The 21,623-nt window shown below is 33.3% G+C and overlaps 1 protein-coding gene across 2 annotated transcripts in view; it reads left to right on the forward strand.

The window, feature by feature from the left end:
• Picot (putative inorganic phosphate cotransporter protein picot) overlaps positions 1-21,430 on the forward strand; it is a 39,474-nt gene extending 18,044 nt beyond the window's left edge. Inside the window, exons 1-11 of one of the 2 annotated variants that reach the window (XM_013325184.1) lie at positions 9,262-9,397; positions 15,639-15,817; positions 16,166-16,284; positions 16,400-16,529; positions 16,750-16,837; positions 16,918-17,144; positions 17,289-17,438; positions 18,154-18,286; positions 18,858-18,979; positions 19,128-19,247; positions 19,559-21,430. In XM_013325184.1, the coding sequence (XP_013180638.1) occupies positions 9,319-9,397; positions 15,639-15,817; positions 16,166-16,284; positions 16,400-16,529; positions 16,750-16,837; positions 16,918-17,144; positions 17,289-17,438; positions 18,154-18,286; positions 18,858-18,979; positions 19,128-19,247; positions 19,559-19,774 (1,563 nt within the window). In that variant the 5' untranslated portion in view covers positions 9,262-9,318 and the 3' untranslated portion in view covers positions 19,775-21,430. Of the gene's footprint in view, positions 1-9,261; positions 9,398-15,638; positions 15,818-16,165; positions 16,285-16,399; positions 16,530-16,749; positions 16,838-16,917; positions 17,145-17,288; positions 17,439-18,153; positions 18,287-18,857; positions 18,980-19,127; positions 19,248-19,558 lie in introns of those variants that run through there. The other variant, XM_013325185.1, reaches the window with a different exon arrangement.
• The last annotated feature ends 193 nt before the right edge of the window (positions 21,431-21,623 follow it).

The raw sequence follows: 21,623 nt of genomic DNA on the forward strand, positions 1-21,623 counted from the left end.
GGCTAACGTTTAGGGTTCAAGACTTTCTTTCACTATATATTATGCAAAAATATTGATGTCTACAACCAACGTAGTAGCGTTATTGTATAAAAACTAATCACAAAGCGCTGAGCTCTATTTATAAAATTAAATTTGAACAATCGAATTCGACCATAACATACCAATTAGACATCATACTACTACCGGCTACTAATTTGTTCGTCCGTTAATCATTGGCTTAGTGAAGGTTCTGTTCTGTCATTTCTTTGGTTTGTTTTTATTTTTATTGTCATGCAGTCCCAAGGTCAAAGGCTTTGCTTAAATTCGGACAACGTTTGCTTTTTATGTGGAATTCCACAATGTTACAAGTAGTGTAAACAGGAAAATGCTTTAAATGCATGTTTTTTGTACACTTTATTATTATGTTTTATTTTAATGACATTAAACACGTAATAGAATTGCCAACGTTATTATTATCCGGTTTAACTTTACACTTTGGTTATTTTACGTACGAGGTTATTAAGTTTTACTCAAAAAAATCGTGTGAAAGATTTTTTTTTTGTAATAATTTCCAGGAGTAAAGATTTTCATTTAGACATTTTATTGTATAATCCGATAATCCAAATAAATTGATACAGCCTTAGGATTTTTTAAAGAAAGACTAAGTAAATTTACTTTTTTTATAATTAATTTCAGCATTAACAGGACACCATTAATAACTTTTAGTTACATGTTAGCTTCATTATAACCATGGTCCTGATATTAACAATGAAAACTAAATGTTAAATTGTCAAAAGTAATATTTTTCTGGAATTTTGAAAATGTACAAATGGCAACATTATCCCCGGCAGCTGTCACTCCCTTATTGGTCAAAATTACACTGTCAATGTCCAAAATATAACCCGAGATCCTTGTGGGTCTCACAATGTTGGACTATAAGAGGAAAGGATCGACCGTCGACCATAGATAAATTTCAAGACATTGACTGACATTTTAGGGAGTGACTAAGGAAAGAAAAAAAAAGTTATGACAATGCGTTTGCCGCACGTTTACCGTGATCTTCAAGATACGATGCGACGTGACATACTCTATTGACAATTCATTTGTCGGTTTGTTGTTAGTATTCCTAAGACATAATACATTGTTTGCAACAATCTACATAGTTCCCCCTCTTTCAATGCGTCTTTGCAACAAACACTATAGTAGATATATCGTTTTTAATTGTCTGTATCATTTCAAATATTACTGGGGTTATAAGTCTATGATGTGATTAAATTTTACCAAACATGTACAACGTCGAATTCTTTTAATAAAAAGTTGCCACTATAAAAAATCATTATAATCTTTTTTATGAACCTTCCAAGCGGATGTTTAAAATAATAATCTAATAAAAAAGCGGGGAATCCCATAACATTGACAGTAGTGCGATTTGCTATCTGCATGATCCGCTGACCACTCAAAGTAAATCGCGGGATTTGCCGCATTGAATAACATCTGAAGTGGATCTCTAACCTATTAAAACATAATAATTTTCCAACACACTTATAACAAGGACAAGATTTGTATTGTACCGATCGTTTTCGAATTTATTTTTCAAAATGTAAAATATTTTCGTTGGTTAATCCAATTAAATTTTATTTTTAATTTTTTGGACCTAATCAGATATAACCATTTTAAAACATAATAAAACTAATTTGATTTATTACTGAATTTCGTAAAACTTATTAATGTAGTTTTAAGGTGGTTGAACTTTATCTAGTATTATAATCAATTTCTCATATAACATGGTATAAACATTATTTTCATCGCTTAGTGTGAGTTGAGTCAAGGTAACAAATTATTTATTAGTCGATCGCGTGTTTCGTTTGCATGACACCAGTCGTTTTGTGAATACCTTGATTGACGTTTACGCGAACAGGTAGCGACATCTATTGGTGGAAAGGGAATAAACAACAAAGAGATTGAACACATTATTTTAGTATACAATATTATGTTGTATTGGTTGATATTGCAGTAGATTTACACTGCTATAAAACATAATTTTTCCCTTTTTTTTTAAATAAAATAAAAGAACCGACAATATATATTTTTGTGTAGATGTTTCTAGAGTGGAAACTCATAACAATTTTTGGGGAATGTAAAATTTTTTATGATAAAGAAAAATAAATAAAAATCTATATATCTTTACTATTGTATTATAAAGATATATTATTTAATTACTTTACTACACAAAACATAAATAATAAAGTAATATAAAATCTAAATTTACTACTAGAAATAATTTTTCCTCGTCCTTGGATAAAACGTCTTCATTAAATCTACTAATTACCATAAACTAACAAATTAATGACTCGCTCTTCTGTCAGTGTTTTATTATAATAATCGTACTATTGATCTTTGCACTACAAATATTATCCAATTTGTTTTCCTTTTATGCTTTTATAGATATACGTATAACCTTTAAATGGAGTATTTTATATTTGACATAAGTTTCAAGTTTGACGTTTAATCAAGCGTCAATATCCGAAACGTCATTTTGTATTTTAAATGACAACACTGAGGAAATTTCTCCCTAAAAAAGGCATTTTTTGCCTAACAATTGGGCTCTAGATTAGGTCTATAGGTTATAAATATATATTTGTTGTTTAAATTTTGCAATTTAATTCCCACTTAAAAATATAATCGTACAATATACTTATAATAATTAGTTTGTACTTGACCCAAAACTATAATTGCTTTAATTGTTAAGACTATTAATATAATTTTAATCAGTACTTCACAACCACAAATTGGTGTTAAATTTTCTTCTTTTCTATTTAAAGATTTCAATGAAATTAAAAAAATATATAAACAATAAATAATTAAGATTAAACCTAAATAACCAATTTCTAATCCAAATTGCGTTTGATTACTTTGAACTTTCCCTATCAGGTAGGGCTGGCAATTACTTAAATCCGGACACTGGCCAAATAAAAATTATCTATTGAATTTTGACTAGTCTAAACAAAAGAAATCGATGTCAAGGCAAACACGTGCAAACCAAGTCATTTTTCTTCATACGCTTTCTTTGCAACGTTACCGAAGAACTTGAGTGCAGTAGTTGTTTATGCATCCCTTTCATTACCTTTGACACAATCAAGGACAACAATATATTCGTATGTCAAATTCTAAGGTTATGGCAACACAGAACCATGTCATAATTCCCTTTTCAGTGCCTTTTATGACATTCAGGGCCCCTAAGTGACGAACTCAAGGGATTTATATTAGGGACTTAATGGCAGCCCTAGTCGCGGAGTATTGTCGTGTTCCATGCAACGGTACGCGGCATAGAATGCTCAATATTCTCGGTGGACACACTGTCTCTTGTCTGTTCGTGGTTTACTATACCTGGTAAAGGTCCGTTTACATTAGTGCGCAGGACTAAAGTAACTAGGACTGAAACCTATTCTTTTAAATTTGAATAGGAATATTTCTGATCACATTATGTTACTTATGATATTTTAGCAAGCTTTTAATAATATAGACAAAAATAGAAGTTATTAATACAAACTGCACGTACCTGCAGGAATTCAAAAATATGTGTTAAGTCAACCCGCGCTTGGCAAGCGTGGTTAACACACATGTATATGGGTTGAGGACAAATAGTTTTTTGGGATCTAGAATGCTCGCTAAAATCATAAACATTGTGTGCAGGGTCCTTAACAGTTGTATTGTATATGGGTTGTGCGGCGCATAGCAATAAATCTCGTGGCCTGCGCGCTGCCGCTGCTCCCCGCTGCCGGGACAATGGCGCATTGTGGTGCTCCGCAAACAGTCCTGCACCGTTAGCGACCTATATATTGAAAACTATACGTCTTTTTGTTATAACTAGCTATATATTATATAGAGCTTGAACTGAAAACAGGCTGGCTTGACGAAAACAGAACGTATGAAAATATTTGAGTGAAAAGCCTCTGAACAAAAATAATGTCTGTCTATTAAAACTATTACAAAGAAAAAGAAACAGTAGTTGATCAATTACTAAGTAGGTATACTTATGTTATTCCGAACAAGTTTGCATTCAGTCACGATTTTCTCGAAACAAAGAATACAAAGTTAGATATGCAATACTGAGGAAATTGTCGAAAAGAATACCGATTTTCCTTATCTTTACTGCGCCATATTCACATAACTTAATTGAATATAGGTATTATAGATACTTTCAAAGTTTACGCTTATCATTACTATTATTCACAAGCTTAACAAGCAATAACTATTTGACCCAATAACCTCAACACAGGAGCAACAATTTGCCTGATCTATTCATTCGTAATCATGTTCTGTGTGAATCAGTTCGCAGGGAACTTGTTGAGGTGTGGACACAATGCCGGCATCCGGTAGATGGCGCTCGTTATTCAATCCCGCATCGCCCGCATGGAAATTGCCCGTAACCTACATGTACTAATATCATACTTATTACCCAAGTACTTCGGGTTAAATTCCTATGATTTCGTTTAGTCTTTTGCTCACTATATAAGGTTTTTTACAATTGTCTCTGAGTACATCGCTCAATAAAGTACGAGGACACGTGTTTTTGTGACGTTTATAAAGATTATGCAGAATTTACATTTAAATTGACCTGACGGTTTGCTCATAAATTCGTATAATCGATTTTACTTAAAAATGGTAATTTTACTTTTTTGTACCTTTTGCTAAAATCAAGAAAAAAACAATTTTTCCAAAGTCAATAATGTTTTAATTTATAAAATAAATTAAGACTTATTTTTGACCCCTAAAATCCTTTTAACTAACACAAAGTATTAACACATTGTAGCATCCAATAAATTTACTAGAAAAAAAAACTCAAAATGCAAAGTCGGAAATAAAAAACATACAGACAATTTGACAACCTTTTGGAAGTTTCAATAGGATGTAAAATAACCCTAATTACTTGGTATCGATGTGTTATTTGCTGTCGGTACGTAATTGTCTCGCAGGTGGAACGTGACGCGATGACATGTGAGCGCTTCTGTCAATCGTTTTGTTATGTTTATGAAGCCTCCTATCGCTCGAAGAATGTTTAACTTACAATAACTGTTTAATAATTTTGACTTACAATAACTGAAGTACTGGGTAAAGTAGACACCACTACATGCAAAGCTGGTCAATTAGGTTTCATCGTACTTGATAGAAAACATAATGTACAGCCATAACTTCATCCGCTAACAGTAACCACTCTTAAATTCCAGATATTAAAAATGTTCGTAAGAAATATCTAATTAAACGCGATTATTTGCGCACAGAACAACAAATTGTGCCAACATTATCGCGTGAAAAAATAACTAATTAAGTTATTGTCAAATGAGTCCAATTAGATTGTTAATGCTAGACTCAAAAACATATCTTCATTGTAATGACCTAAAATCATTAAATCCAAAAATCGATTAACCATGTTTGGTTGTAAATAAAGATCCTTAAGATATGCCTGCCCTCTAGCGCAGAGTTACTACACTTTAAAAAAGTTATGTACGTTTGTTGTAGCTTTTCAACGATAGATGGCAGTTTTCTTTTACACATTGTGAAGTTATGATACTAGATGGCGGTAAGATATCAAATTTACGATCTTTAACTTTAACTAAACTTTTCCAAACAAAAAGACAATTTCAGAATAAAAAAATTTAAAAAATCTACATTTCATCTCCCCGTGGTTTAAATGAATAAATGAAATGGTACAAAATATAATAAACAATCCTTTTAAAAGAATCTAGGTTTTTGGATGAGAAACAAAACTTAGACAACATAGCAGATAGGTAAAAATCCAATTTAGTGTTATTTAGCACCGTTAGTTAAACTGTACATCTAGTTACTTGTAGCTATACATATCAATTGTCGATATTTTTAGACACGATAACGATTCATGCAGTTTTCAGCCTTGAGTCAATACGTTAATTCATAAACTTGAATGATGATTATTTCTCTCACAAAAACTTGGTAAGACATTGACCTGCGTTTTTTTTCTCAATTACTTTCCGTTCAAAAATTATTCATTGGAACATCAAAGTAAGACGAGTATGAGATTTTGATAAATGATTCCTTTTTCATCTTTGTTAGTTTAAATGTTTTTAATTTCATATTCACCTTATAGCGAATTTATTCCATTGACCTCCGATGGACAGGCTAAGAGACAAGATTGGTAATTCACTAGTGGTAAAGATCTTGTAAAATGTCATGTTACTAAACTTGTAACTTACATTAGGTAAAGAGAGAGTAAACTATTATATTATTATATATTACTTTAATTAGTGATATGTACATATTAAAGACGGTTAAAGACATTTAGTTCACAAAATTCAACGGTACCCTAAAATTGAAATTCACAACAACCAATCTCCGAATACAAGTTCCAATGAATCGACGGCTCACGTCTGAGATTTGAGTGAAGCGAATAAAACGAATACGATATCGCATATTATTTATATCTTGTCTTCAAAACATAAAGCATATGTTGCTATGTCATAGAATTATAAATCGTATGAAAATGACATAATATAAAAAAAATTACGTGTTGCGAGTATTATTTTCTCCTTTTCATTATTAATGTGCGTTTTATTTTTATTCACGTTGTCAGCTTATAATGTCCCCAGTGTTTATGTTAAAGCCTAATTTAGGGGATGATTAAGCCATAGTCGACCACGCTGGTCCAATGCCGAACCTTCACACATATCTTTGAATTTCCCCGACATGTGCAGGTTGCATCACAATGTTTTCCTTCATCATAAGAACGTCAAATGTATTTTAACATATTAAATGTGACATGACTCTATAATATAATAATTTTAATAAAGACATTAATTTCTGTATCATTATTTTGCCGAATGGTATCCTGTGAGGAAAATCATTTGCGATACAAACCTGCGTGAGTCACCTCTATTAAATTCTATGTATTTTTTACCGCGGCCACTCTTTGCCTTTAAATACAACGCATTCAATTGTGTTATTAATTCTTTAAGTTATATGCACATTGAGAGCATTTTTATGAAATATTTATATACATTTATTTATCATATTTCTAATATAATACATTTCATATCCAAAAAAAAATATACAAAACATATTATATTAAAAACAAAACACCACCGGCTGCGGAATCCCATGACTCAAACAACCAGTGGTCAGGGCTGCAGGGACAGGAACCTTCTCACGATGCGCGCGGTTTCTAGGATAACTGCCTTTTGTATCGGGCCCTTAATCCAATTGTGTAGCGAGAGCTTCTTGAGATGTTGGTCGAAGCTCTTCGCTATCAGTCCATTTACCGATACGACTATCGGAATAATGGTAGTCGATTTATGAAATATATTATTATTAACTTAGTTATTGATGAAACAATTTTATAGATATTTTTCAAAAGTTATTTAGTTTTTATTGTAGTTTTTAGTTTTAGTTGACTATGGCCTAATCACTGCTAACTTAAGGCAGGTTGCGAGTTCCTCGGTGAGGACGTATAGTGAGCTGATGATGATTGATTAATTTTATGTATTAATGTAAAACTTGCTCTTGTTATACCAATGTTTTTTACTTATGTACATTATTATACATAGGTCGAAAACGTATCTATTTATATATAACCATTATTTGAACCAGTTTTACAAATAGGAAAATTGTATATATAAAAAGATGAAATTCGAATCTATAATCCTCTAAGTTATATTTAGATTATATTATCTTTGCGCTTTTATATTATATAGAAAGTTTTATTTGAATGAGGAGTAAAAATATTTGTTGACGTCAATGTAATCTCGACGATGCACTGACGAAAGAACTTTTATTTCTATGTTTGTTTCGACTGGCGAAACATCCATATTAAATGTATATTTTTATCTCTCTTTTTTTCAATAAGAATGAAAGGGATGATATGATTTTGCAATGTTCCGACTGTGGAAACACAAAATAAGGGGCCCTGCACATTAGAGATTTTTATTCCCCCGATATTTTCGCGTGCATTATGAGCATGTACATACATATGTAGGTGCGCATTTTACACCGATTACATGCTCATACTGATTAATCGCATGATCAAATAATCGGGCGACTAAAAGTCTTTAGTGTGCGGGGGCTCTAAAAATCCGTTCACATAGAAGTGCGGAGAGTAGTGCTGATTTTTTATTTATATCTACTAATATTATAAAGCGGAAGAGTTTGTTTGTACGCGCTAATCGCAGGAACTACCGGTACGATTTGAAATATTTTTTTTGGATACCCCATTTATAAAGGAAGGCTTTAGGCTATATATACACGAAAATTAGATTTTTTTTAATTCCGCGCGAAATGAGTCGCGGGAGACAGCTAGTATTAAATAAAATGAGCTTCATACTAATGAGATAAGGTTTAATTTTTCTTTGCACGTCTGTGAAAAGTAAAATAAACCTTGTAAATGTTACCTAAATGATTGCTAGAAATATTGCAGGCTTTTTATAATGTTATCATGTTTGTTTTGAATCATCCGCTTTCCGGTGTCTCGGTATTACGTGCAGTGTTTGATATCTTATGACAATCATTTATCTTATTTTTAATGTGGGAGAATATGTTGAAACACTCTAATCGAACTGACAACTGGATTGACCAAACAAACACGAATTAAGGTTAGCTTAGTTAATTAAAAAACCCATAATTTTCCTCATTTATTTCCGCAATTATCCTTCGAAGAAAAAGATATATAAGAAACGAAAGTACTATTACTATAAATAAGTAATAATATTTCTTTATTCAAGACAATTTTAAATGTGCAATGTTTTTGCAACAAAATTTATGCAAATTTGCCTAAAAATACAGGATCACATCAAACCGCCTATGCAGTAAAATTGAACCTTGATATTTTTTTATCAAATCAACTACGATAAAACACTCATCTCAGTATCTGAACCGTGTAATTAGTACAGTCGAGCGCATAACATTGCAAAAAATTATCTATGTCACGCCACGTAAATAGCAAATAAGTGCCTACGTAAGATGCGACGCTGACTGTACATTTTGTGAATAAACTTTCAGTTCGGCAAAAACTAAAAACTAGACGCGACCGGCGGCGCTCGAGCACGCGAGTGACGCGTGTGCCCCTCCCCGCTCGCGTCGGTCTCCTCCCCCGCTGTATTTACGGCGGAGGACGGGAGGACGCGGAGGTGTAGAGGAGCGACGCGCGGCGTACCGCAGTCGCTTCAGAGCCTCGCGTCAGTCTGCATTCGCAACCCTGTCTTCCCGCCATGATTGAAACCATCCCCGTGTCATTCGTCGTCTCACCCGACAACGTGACGTAGACCAACTTCAGTTACTTACGGTTACTTCATCTGAGTTATCTAAGTCTTCATCATGGTCTCCCGGTCTCGTGGTCACGTGCTGGTCTGGGAGCAGCCCGGTCTCGAAGACCAGCGCCCGAAGGCGTACAGCGGTGAGTCACCCGTGACGTCATCGGGAACTACGTGTTTATGCCGCACTTATCAATACTGATAAGAACGGCATACGTTCCCGGAAGACTGCGATTTATTACGAAGAATATTTAAAAATTTGGCTTCGCAACATTTTGAAATAATGAAATATCTATTAGCTGAATAAACAACTTTATAGGACGGAATTTAATTATTTTAATGATCAAGATCACATCGATCTAAGGAAATACTTGGAATTATCATCTATTACACGTTTTTTCCACGTGGAGTTGGAAGAATCAACCGCACTGCATTTTTTTAGCAAACAACTGGAAGTAATTCGTTACATATTAAATTTCATATAGATAAAGTTTCGCTTTATAAAACAGAAAAGTTTCGCCATGATGTTTTATAATAGAATTTAGGTTATGTTCGGGTTAATTTCTTTATCTTTATTCAACGTAAGCTAATTTATAGAAAACTATGTCAACTATGTACATTACATAATCTGTATTTTAAGCAATTTCTGCAAAAATTTTGGTTTTCCCGCTATTATATCGTCCGCCGAAAACAATGATCCTTTTTCCTACTCTAATAACATTTACTAAATACTAAAGTCTCCACTATATTTAACGTAACAGCATGAAAATGTATTGCACCATGAAGATTTTTAAAACGTTCCCGACACTCATGTGACCTGAATAGTTACAAAACTGTGAATCTCTTTGAAAACTTTATGGTAGACAAAAATAGTTTCTATATAAAAAAAAATATTGAAAAATTTCTGAACAGTGGTGTAATGGCCAGTTACAAATCCCAGAACTTGAAAGTAAAAAAAAAGCCTAGAATATATACCATTTTCTTATTGTTCAATTATTACAGGCAGTGTAGATTGACAATTTGTTTATTTGCCGGCATTAAATTTTTAATTTTAAAAGACAATCGTATTTCTAAGTCCAATACATATTTCTGTGTGTGCGCGTGTATATATGTGTGGGTGTGTGAATGCAAAACAAAAGAAGCATAATTCCATTTATATAACAGATGCATTCAATTAATTAATTAACCTTCTAAGTATCAGTTTTTTCCGAGAACAAAGGTACCTGTATGTTCGTAGAATAGTTCTTGTCGAACAACGATTTTAAGTTTTTTAACAATTTAAATAACTGTATATAAAAAGTTCAGCAATATATAAAATATTACAAGGAAATGTCGTTTGTACATTTTTCTTTCATTTTACCTTGAAATAGAAATTAGATAAATAATATCTCATATTTTAAAGTTAACGAAGATCACGTAAATTGTACAACGTTTTCAATTATAAAAAAAAGAAATTGCATCTCAAGCAAAATTGCAATTATTGTTTGGATGACATTTTAAATAGATCTTGTGTTTAACAAAATATTTGTAAATATGCTTCTTACTATAAAGTGAATTATCGTGATGTAACCTACACATATCTGTGAAAAAACTGAAAGATATGTGTGAAGTCAACGCACTGATCCAGCGTGATTGACTATAGCCTAGTCCCTAACTCAGAATAGGCCCTCGTTGGGGACTTGTTGCAAATGATAGAATATTTTCATTCAGTGTCACCTACATATGTTAGTTTTTTTTTCATTAATTACTCATTTAGTGCGTGGAATTCGACTATTGAAAGACGGAATAGAAGCATTTCCGAGTAGCTGACAAAAAATGTCGGTCCGTGTTCGGTCACCGAGACCGGTGACAATACAATCAACAGTCGCTCTGCCGACAATGACCTTGGACTTGTCGGCTCGAATTGTTTCCTATGCGAATAAGTTTACATAACTTTTACATATAGGTACCACCAAAAAAACTATATTTTTCTCGATACAGTATTTTTCTCCAGCTATGTTTAAACGTGGGTTTTCACTTATACATTTGTATTTGAACATGTAGTTGCCTTTTTAATGAGAACTGGCATTCGCCCGCGATTCCGTCCGCGCAGAATTAATACATAATTAGTAACCTACGTGTTCTTTTATACTACATTTTACATCTATGCCAAATATCATCGAGTTCGGTACGGCCGTTTTAGATATATCTTCAAACATCCAGCCATCCATCTAGACATTCGCATTTATAATGTTAGTGAGATGAAAGGGATACTATGTTTTTATATGTTGTGTGTCTGTAGTGAAAAGCTATGGTTAGAATGAATTAATATGCATTATAAGATTCTTTATCAGTTGGTTCGTACGTTACATTACGACTGACCTAATTATTTAGGAACAAACATACCGTTGTATTTCAGTTTTACGACTATATAATTGTAAATTCGTTTACCCAAGAAATAAAAAAAAAATTGCCTCATGATAAATGAACGTGAAATGGAAGTTGTTAAAAAATTATCATAATATGTGTCATATTCATATAGATTATAACAACCTCTTTTGTAAAAACCTTTGATTATAAAATAACTACCTATTTACGCAAATAATGTGTATGTTGCGTAAGATTTAATTTATAACTTCAGTTGATTTGTTAGGTTGATTAAATATCAGGAGCAAAACTATTTCTTGAAAATTAAAATAAGTCTATAGCGAAATAAATAATATATTAACATTTTATTGGTACTTATTTTGTTGTAATTGAGATAGTTATTTCCCTTACATTCCATGAATAGAATTTTCCGTATTATAGAAGACATTGAGTAGACGGTCGTAGTATGAAAACGGCGGCAATCGCATGCCGACGTCACTCTGACAACAAGCGCGCGTGGATGTGGAAATTATCACTGAACGCACGCCGCACGCGTCATAACCTAAAATATGCCTGCCAGTTACGTTTATATAAAACAAGCTGTCGCTCGCGACCCCGTCCGCGCGGAATTAAAAAAAAATACTATGTTCTTCCAGATTAAGTTCTAGATCCATGCCAAATTTCATCGAGATCCAATCAGTCGTTCTAGTTACCTTCAAACAAACATCCATCCATCCATCTAAACATTCGCATTTATAATATTAGTAAGAGTAAGATTAAGACCTTTTTCCACTATTCAAAGCATATAATTATTTACAGTTTACATCTAGTTAACTTTGTGTTGTCACATCGTTAGAAGCGCAGCAAGTGCGTCTGAGGATTCATTACACGTAGTAAGGCTTCCAAAGCCTTTCACTCGACCAATAAAAATTAATTGTAATTGTATACAATATAAAATCAACACTTGTTCTTGCTTTATTTTTAAAAAAAGTTAGAAAAATATGGTACTAACTTTACGGTTTGTAACTTTTACGTGTAATATTTTTTTAATTTGTATTAAACAGAAACTCCTTGGAGTTGTCATTTATTTTTTTAAGTTATGTTGAAAGAAACGTAGTTGCCAGTTACAATGCATTCCCATGGCATCTATGTCCCAACGCTTACTCTTTGTTTATAGAAAGCATTGATAGATTATATATTAATTAATAAACAAACTTCAAACCATACAACATTGTAAGTAGCAATTGACTTGCCTTTTGATGTTCAATTAAACTCAATTTCATGTTTTTTTTAACTGACAGATCGCACATATCAATAAAATCAAGTTGTCTTTATTGCCGTCCGACTTTATCTTGTTATTATTTTTTTCATGAAATTTCTTAAAATATTTTTTAAAAATGAAACATGCACTCATTTCTCTCGATTTATCGTTAGCGTTACTTTGACGTCATTTTTGTAATAAATCAAGCCAAAATATGAAATACTTTGATGAATGGGACATAATATAAACACATTAAACTTGTGTTTTAGAATCAAATTGTTAGTAAAAATAGTTTTATGATATTAAATTTAAAAGTATAGATAAATTGTAATTATAAAAAGGAATTAGGACAGGCCACGCCCATGCACTTATACTGGCTGGTGATGATGACGTATAAAAAATTCTAAAATTTATTTTTAAATTACAAGACACACTTAAAAATAATTTTATTTTAGACAGTAGTGTAAAATGAAACGCTGTCATATTTATATTCATGGAAAAGTTTGGCGAAAGTAAAGTTTAGTCGTACTTTTTTTTTCATTCTAAAAATAACGTTCAACGTGCAAAATGTTCTTGGCATTCAAAGCAAAGACCATTTACATTATTGGAGCTTTATTACTTTAGGCGAAAAAGACGTAAAATTCCTTTTTTATGTCGACTTAATTCAATTTGGATAAAGTTGAAATGGGTTTTATGGTGATAACATCCTATGAATAGATTTTTATTACATATAGACAAGTGTTTCGGCAAAGGAAATCTACGTTTGTACATACTTTTTAGTCAAATGCTAATAATTTCTATTGACAGAAGAAATATCGAAATGCCAAAATTTCCCGCCATTTTAATTAACGAAAATGTAAAATAATATTTTATAATTATAATTTTATCATTGGCGATATAATTCTTAATTAGTTAATGTAAGTTGTCAAAGTACTGAAATGATAGCATAATTTAAATTAATAGACAATTTTAGATTAGCCCAGAGACAAGAATTGACGTTTTGGCGGCAATGAAGTAAAATGTTGCCAAGTTCTAGCTAAGGTAATATGACGTAGGTACATTTATACGTGACGGAAATGACCTACACATTCTATTATGAAATATCACGTTTCTATCTTAACGCGTAAGTAAATTGCCCTTAAAAAATTATCAATAAAAATTAAGACTAAATTACGTATTTTAACTTTAAAGTTACATAAAATTGCGTACATCATTAACATGAATAAACCTTGGATTACGAACATAATTCACTATATTTTTGGGCTACTATTTTATGTCCAAGAAAGTGGAATAAACTTAAAAATAGAAATCTGCCAAGATAACATTAGTCTGTGCGTAGGTGGAGTGCAAATAAATACAACAAATTAAAAGTAAATTTATAACAACTTATTATTATAATGTCAATTAAATCAAGATACAATAATCAGGAACTGAATTGCTTCTAATCTTTAATCGTAAAAAGCGATATCAGAAGATACGCGGATTTGTTCATGTAAAAGGTTCTATATGTGGTTACAACTGGATATTATCGATAATATAACGCATTAAAGACTTATCGATAACGTATTGTGTTTATTTTGCTGAGTGTTCTTCCGTTTGAACTGTCCGATGTAATTATACTAAATTGTAATATGTATGATATGAGGACATTCTATTATAGTAAATTGAAGTCATTCAATAAAAAAAAATTAAACACTAAATGACTTAGCTTTCATACTAATATTATAAATGCGAAAGTTTAGATAGATGGATGTTTGTCGTAGTGAAATTTGGCATAGATGTAGAACATAGTCTGGAAGAACACAGATGATACGTTTTTTTTTAAATTTCGCGCGGACGGAGTCGAGTGACATCTAGCGGGTGATAAATGTTATATTCCGTTACATGTAAAGTAATTGACATAATTTTCGTATCGAATGTTTGGTCGTTATTCGGTAATTGTAGGTATACTTTACAATATCCTGCCCGTTGACAATTGCAGATGATCGCCGGAAGGTGTCGCCGCGATTGTCCCACGATCACCACGTCACTCATCATCACAGACACTCGATGCTTTCTAAAAATAAACTGCAATACAACTTCTGTTGACCCCACGTATTATTCAATCTGCATGTAGATTATAAAAGTTTATAGATATGAAAATGTAGGTTTTTTTCTTAAGTTTCATACGGCAAATATTTACCAACATGAAACGCAATTAAAAAACCTTAAAAAAATCAACGAAACGCACGAATTTGCAAAAGTAAGGGATAAAAAGCAACAAATATACACATTCCATGACAAACATGACATATTCCATGACAAATTACCCATATTTAAATCAAAAATAGTTGGTGTATTGAATCCTAGTGAAGTCGCAGACGTCTAACATTCTGTTTCTTGTTTTGCGAAAGTATGTATATTGTTGTATACACGCTTTTAATTCTGGTTTAATTTACAATTCGTTTAAATACCAACTCATTAAATTCAGATTTTTTAGTTTAATATTGTTTGTAATTTACTCTATTTTCATACTCTTTTGATCTATTTTTTATTGTTTATGCACCAATACTTTATACATGTTGTGTTTGTCTGTAAGTGAAATTACATGTTTCCTTAAACCTTTTGTAATAGTGCTTAAAATGTATATAAGAACTCATGTACTTTTGTTGACGAACCAAATAAATAAATAAACAAAATTTACCAGTGACGTACTCAAGAAAATCCTTAATCTACGCCTAAAATAGTGAAAATATCATTCATTCGTTCATTAATTCATTCATTTGTTTCGTTCTCAGGTGGTCTCGGCACACGGCACTGGGTGACGTTCATGCTGTTCCTTGGCATGGCGAACGCGTACATAATGCGCACCAACATGTCCGTGGCCATCGTGGCTATGGTCAACCACACCGCGTTGCCCGTGCACAAGGAAGCGATGGACACCGAGTGCGGGAACGTCGATGCCAACGCTACCAATGTAAGTTATTTAAAAGGAGAAACCAATGTACGACTGGCTGATACATCAACTCGCACTCAAACTATTGTGCCCATAGACTTGAAATTTACCTCATTGATTTTTAATAATATGTAAGCAGATCCTAAGACATTTTTTTTTCAAGTATATAAGTATATCCACAAGAGATGGAAGAGGGAAGAAAGTTTGAGATTTTTAAAGTAAGTCGCAGGGCGATAACTGCTAGTGATTAATTTAAGAACACTTTCATTCTTATCTTTTGCAAATTGTTCTCCCTGGATTTTTTTAATTTTGGTATTGAACAACATTATACGCTTGGCAAATATTGATTAAAATGTCTTCTTATCCAAGGCGGCGGCGTCACAGGACGGCTCCTTCGTATGGAGCTCAACACTGCAAGGATACATTCTGTCCTCTTTCTTCTACGGCTACGTCATCACGCAGATTCCCTTCGGTATATTGTCTAAGAGGTAAGCAGTATGTAAGAAACAGAAATACGTCTTTTACTAATTGAATTAAACTTTATTGGACACTGTTCTTTTATTATTCTTTGTTCAATGTATCAAATATTGGATATTTATTCAGGTTCGGTGCGCGTCTGTTTCTGGGCGTAGGAATGTTGATTAACTCTGTGTTCGGTCTGCTGGTGCCTGTCGCGGCTGAGGCGGGCTACGAGTGGCTCATCCTCGTGCGATTCATCCAGGGCCTGGGAGAGGTGAGACAAACTATCAAATATTGACAGACAATCATGATGAGTCTCCAATAACAGATTTGAAAGTTTTTTTATTTTTTATTTTAACTAAACTTTTTTGATTAAGAATTACATTTCCGAGTTCAGACTTAAACTGCGTAAAACATTGTTTGGTTTTAAGAATCAAAATCTGTTCTGTTCTGTTCTATCCAATAGAAAAGAAAATGTTAACCGTTTATTGTAGGGTCCGATTGTGCCGTGTTCGCACGCCATGTTGGCGAAATGGATTCCACCCAACGAGAGAAGTCGGATGGGTGCTGCTGTATATGCCGGTAACAATTCAAACATTATTTAATATAATTTCATGTGAGTAAAATGTAAAGGCCAGTTACCAGGATATAATAACTTGCAGGAGCTCAGTTCGGCACAGTAATATCCATGCCGCTGTCGGGTCTGCTGTCGGCGTACGGGTTCGCCGGCGGCTGGCCCTCCATCTTCTACGTGTTCGGACTGATCGGTACGGTCTGGTGCCTCGCCTTCCTCTTCCTCGTCTCCGAGGACCCTGAAGTCTGCCCCAGGATTAAGGAGGCGGAGAAGAAATACATTCTCAGTTCGCTGTGGGGTGCTGCTGGTTCCAGCGTAAGTAACATTTATTCTCTTTGTTAAAAGATTCTGAAGGACAGATTTTTGTTTGCCATTATTTTATGTTTCATGAGGTCCTGGTACTTTTTATAATATAATACTAGTTTCTTGTATCTTTTATTAATAATATGGATAATCCAGTCTCCGCCGATCCCCTGGTGCAAGATAATCCTGTCGATGCCGTTCTGGGCCATCATGTTGGCGCACATGGGACAGAACTACGGCTACGAGACTCTGATGACGGAACTGCCCACATTCATGCGACAAGTTCTTCACTTTTCTATCAAGGACGTAAGTTGTTTTATTTGTGTATTTATATATTTTTTTGCTCGAAAACGATTCCATGAATCTTCATACCAGAATTGAAATTGTTGAATGCAAGATTAATCGTATAATAAAATAAAAACATCGCGGTAACAAGAAGGTGCGAGTTATTTTTACTTCAGATATAAATCAATGGGAGGTCTCGCGTTAATCAAATATCTCGCAGTTCAAGGGTTGAGTTCAAACTCGTTGACACAATGAATCATTGCGCCCGATAATTGTTCCTGCGAATTGGAATTCGATCAATTGAAGAACAAAAATAATTAACTTTTTTAAAAGTAATGCAATGATTTTACTTTTTAAGGAAAATATATTATTTTTAATTAATTAATTCATAACCATTATTATATACTAGCTGTCGCCCGCGACTCCGTCCGCGTGGATATATAAAAAAACTTAGTATATAGATAAGTTAAATGAAAAGCAGCTCTTCAAGGCATAAATTCGAAAAAAATGAATATATAGTATCCTATGTCCGTCTCCTGGCTCTAAGCTACCTCCTCACCAATGTTCAGGCATATCGGTAAAGCCATTCTTGAGTTATAAATAGTGTAACTAACACGACTTTCTTTTATATATATAGATTTGCAATAATTGTTATCAGACTTCGATTAAATAAAATCCATCTGACTTATACTCGTAAATAGAAATCGAATTTAGAATGTATTTGTGTGTATTTCAGAACGGTTTCGTGTCTGCGCTTCCATATCTGTGCATGTGGCTCTTCTCAATGTTCATCTCCGTGGTGGCGGACTGGATGCTGGCCAGCGGCAGATTCAACCACACTCAAGTCAGGAAGATCATCAACAGTATAGGTGGGTTTAGTTTGTTCGTACACATGAGTTTCGTGTTATAGCATACTGATAAAAAATTGTTTGCAGATACAAGATTTTGATGATTTTTAGCAATTCCCTCCTTACCTTATTGTATTAACGTCTGGGTTTAGCGGAATACTTTTATACCGAGGAGAGTTTGTGGCTCAGGGGTCCAGCACTTGACTTGCAATCTGCAGATCCTGGGTTCGAATCCCGCAATGCACCAATGTGTTTTTCCATTTCCGATTTACATATGTACGTTTATCCGAAGTTCTTACGGTGAAGAAAAATATCGTGATGCTGCACATATCTGAGAAGTAATTCAAAGATATGTGTGAAGTCAATCAACCCGCACTTGGCCAGCGTGGTTGACTATGGCCTAATCATCCTTAACTTATGGTAGAGTCCGAGCCACTCGGTGGGGACTTATAGGGACGAGTGAGCTGATGATGACGATGATAATGATGTTTATACCACCACGGATCAAAGAACAGCAGTTAATTTCATTTAATAATTTAAATCTGATGCGTACAAATAATATTGTATTGCTTATGGTATGTAAATATGACAGGTGAGTACGGTCCCGCCATCGGACTGTTCATAGCGGCGAACACAGGCTGCAACCCCGCCGCCACTGTCGCCATACTGGCTGTCGGCGTCGGTCTCAATGGTGGTATCTACTCTGGGTTTAAGGTACCTTTCCACTATACTTTGCTTATCCCATTCCTAGTCGAATAATAAAAATCATCGTGATATATATTTTTTCTTAAAGATGCTAATGTTCATTATATTTCTTTAATTTTCCTTATATATCCTGAACTGTATGTAACTATTTCTTCAGGTGAATCACTTGGACATATCCCCGCGGTTCGCGGGCATCTTGATGTCCTTCACGAACTGCCTCGCGAACCTGACGGGCTTGCTCGCACCTATCGTAGCTGGATACATCATTGAGGGCAGGGTAAGTACACTATACTCATTATAAACAGAAATAACACCCAACTTTAACGAAGCACTTAAATTTAATTCAGAAATAGAGAAAATTAAAAAACAATAAAACCATTTTTTATCTAGGTACAGTCACTTTTGTAAGCGGTATGCAACTTACAGAAAAATGTCCTCGCGTGTACCAACAAACTTTAGACCCCTTTCATATTGTTATCGATTGAAAGCGTATAAGATGTTAAAAATGCTATCGGTTTAGAAGTATATAGAAAACGAAGCTCACTGTACATGTATTCTGTTATTAAGTAATTTCGACGTTATTTGCAGCCAACACAAGCGCAATGGAGAATAGTGTTCTACATCGCGGGCGGTGTGTACATATTCTGCGCGACATTCTACAATCTGTTCGGGTCTGGACAGCGTCAGGAGTGGGACAACCCCGCAGAGGACGACGCACTCGCAAAGAAGGCCGCCGCCAAAAAGGCCGATAAACTCCAGAAGAAAGCTGCCAAGAACCCCAATGAAGCAGAGACCGCGCAATAACAACACTTATGTGATGTGACTGGATAAACCAAACATTAATAATTAAATATGACATTACTATTGTACATTTATATTAAGCGATATTTATTCTGTTACTTGTAGCTGTCAATCTGTAATGTCTGCGATATTTTTAATCTTTGATTGTCATTTTGAAACATAACCTCCTTTTTGAAGTCAGATAAGAAGCTAATGGAATCGTTTGTCTTTAGCCAAGACAAGACGATTATCATTATAAATGTAAGTTATGTAAATTATCAGCAATTTTTTTTTAAATCAGTTTCGAGCGTATACGGGTTTCTGAGTTAGGGTAGACTGTGGTATTAAAAACGGACTATCTAAAATGCTGCTTTTAAATTTTCTTAAATAATTCTAATGAATTCATTTAAATAAAAATATAATCACAAGGCTTGCTAGGCCTAAATATAAATTAAATATTGTCTTTTGGAATCCATAAAGACGCACATCATTAAGGCTGTGATAATCACTAGTAACTGACAAAAGGAAACCCGTATCGAAATTAACCTTGCTAACTATTTAAAAACCGTTATAGTATTTTTTATGTTAAATCGGCTCGAGGGTATACATTTACATATATGTGAAAATATAAATAACTTTGGGTCCAAGATATTACTACATGAACGTTACCGTCCCAGCCAGTGTTTGCTTAATTTTTAAAAATACTACAAATCAAATGTTAAAGTGATTTGTTCAAATGTGCTGGTTCGTTTATTTGACATAAAGAAAAAAAAATGTGCAAAATTGTCCTCGCATTAAAATTATATGTAAAATTTTAATTATTTTATAAAAACTCGAATTTTGTGTACGTTATAATTGCAGAACTTCACTAAAAATTTGTCATAGACTAAGCATCATCATGAAGATAATCTACAAAACGGTGAAAAAAAAATTCTCAATATTATGCGTAAATAGGAACAATTACGTTTTCGTCGCTTAAAATAACTCGAAGTGATTTCTCAAACTTATTAGTTTTTGCTTCTTGGCGCCAATGCATTTAGTCTATGATTTGGAGTTAGTGCCAAACAGAAATGTGTTGTGAGATAATTTAGTTCCCTCCCCGCTTTAAGCGATTCTTGTCCCGTTAGACGAAACCGTAAGATATATTTATAGATTTTTGTTTGTAATGCGTTGTGTCCTAGAGCTAATGTGATAAGTGTTTCATATAATCAATATATTACAATATAAAAATTAGTAATAGTATTATATGACGACCAGGATTATTATAATTAAGTTATTTGATATTACAAGTATTATAAATGTGTAAAGAAATTTTAAGGCTGTCAATACAATTGTCCTCCCCATATTTCCAATTTTAAAGATATTCTAAAGTTAATGTATTTTTTAAATTCGGTATTTATGAATCTTCTACATATATATAAATAGTTAGTACGTATATGTAGTCAGGATTCAAATCCACTACTCGCAAGCTTCACCAGAATGGCCTTAATATCTTTATATGGAACTTTTTGTTATAAACACTTTTGGAATTTTTAAAAGTATTTCTGCTACAAAAGTACAAAACCTCTGTGGTGTGTCAAACACATCGCTATCCATAGTGCTGTGCGAAATAGACAAATGTTTTTTTTGTATAAGCTTTACATTAAAATGTCTGGAAAATATAACAGATGTTTTTAAACATTTGCTTTGTTTTATTTTCATGTATTTACTCCTTTTATAGAAACAAAGTAATCGTGTAAGGGTTCCGTTTTTTTTCTTTCGATGTACGTAACCCGAAAAACCTTCCCAGTTATCCAGTTCCGCTATCGATCGTCAACTTAGGAACTTTAAGTTAAATTAAAAATATACGACATTCAAATACATATATTTATTA

Source organism: Papilio xuthus, unplaced genomic scaffold (assembly GCF_000836235.2).
Source record: "Papilio xuthus unplaced genomic scaffold, Pxut_1.1 DF824888.1, whole genome shotgun sequence".
NCBI lineage: Eukaryota > Metazoa > Arthropoda > Insecta > Lepidoptera > Papilionidae > Papilio > Papilio xuthus.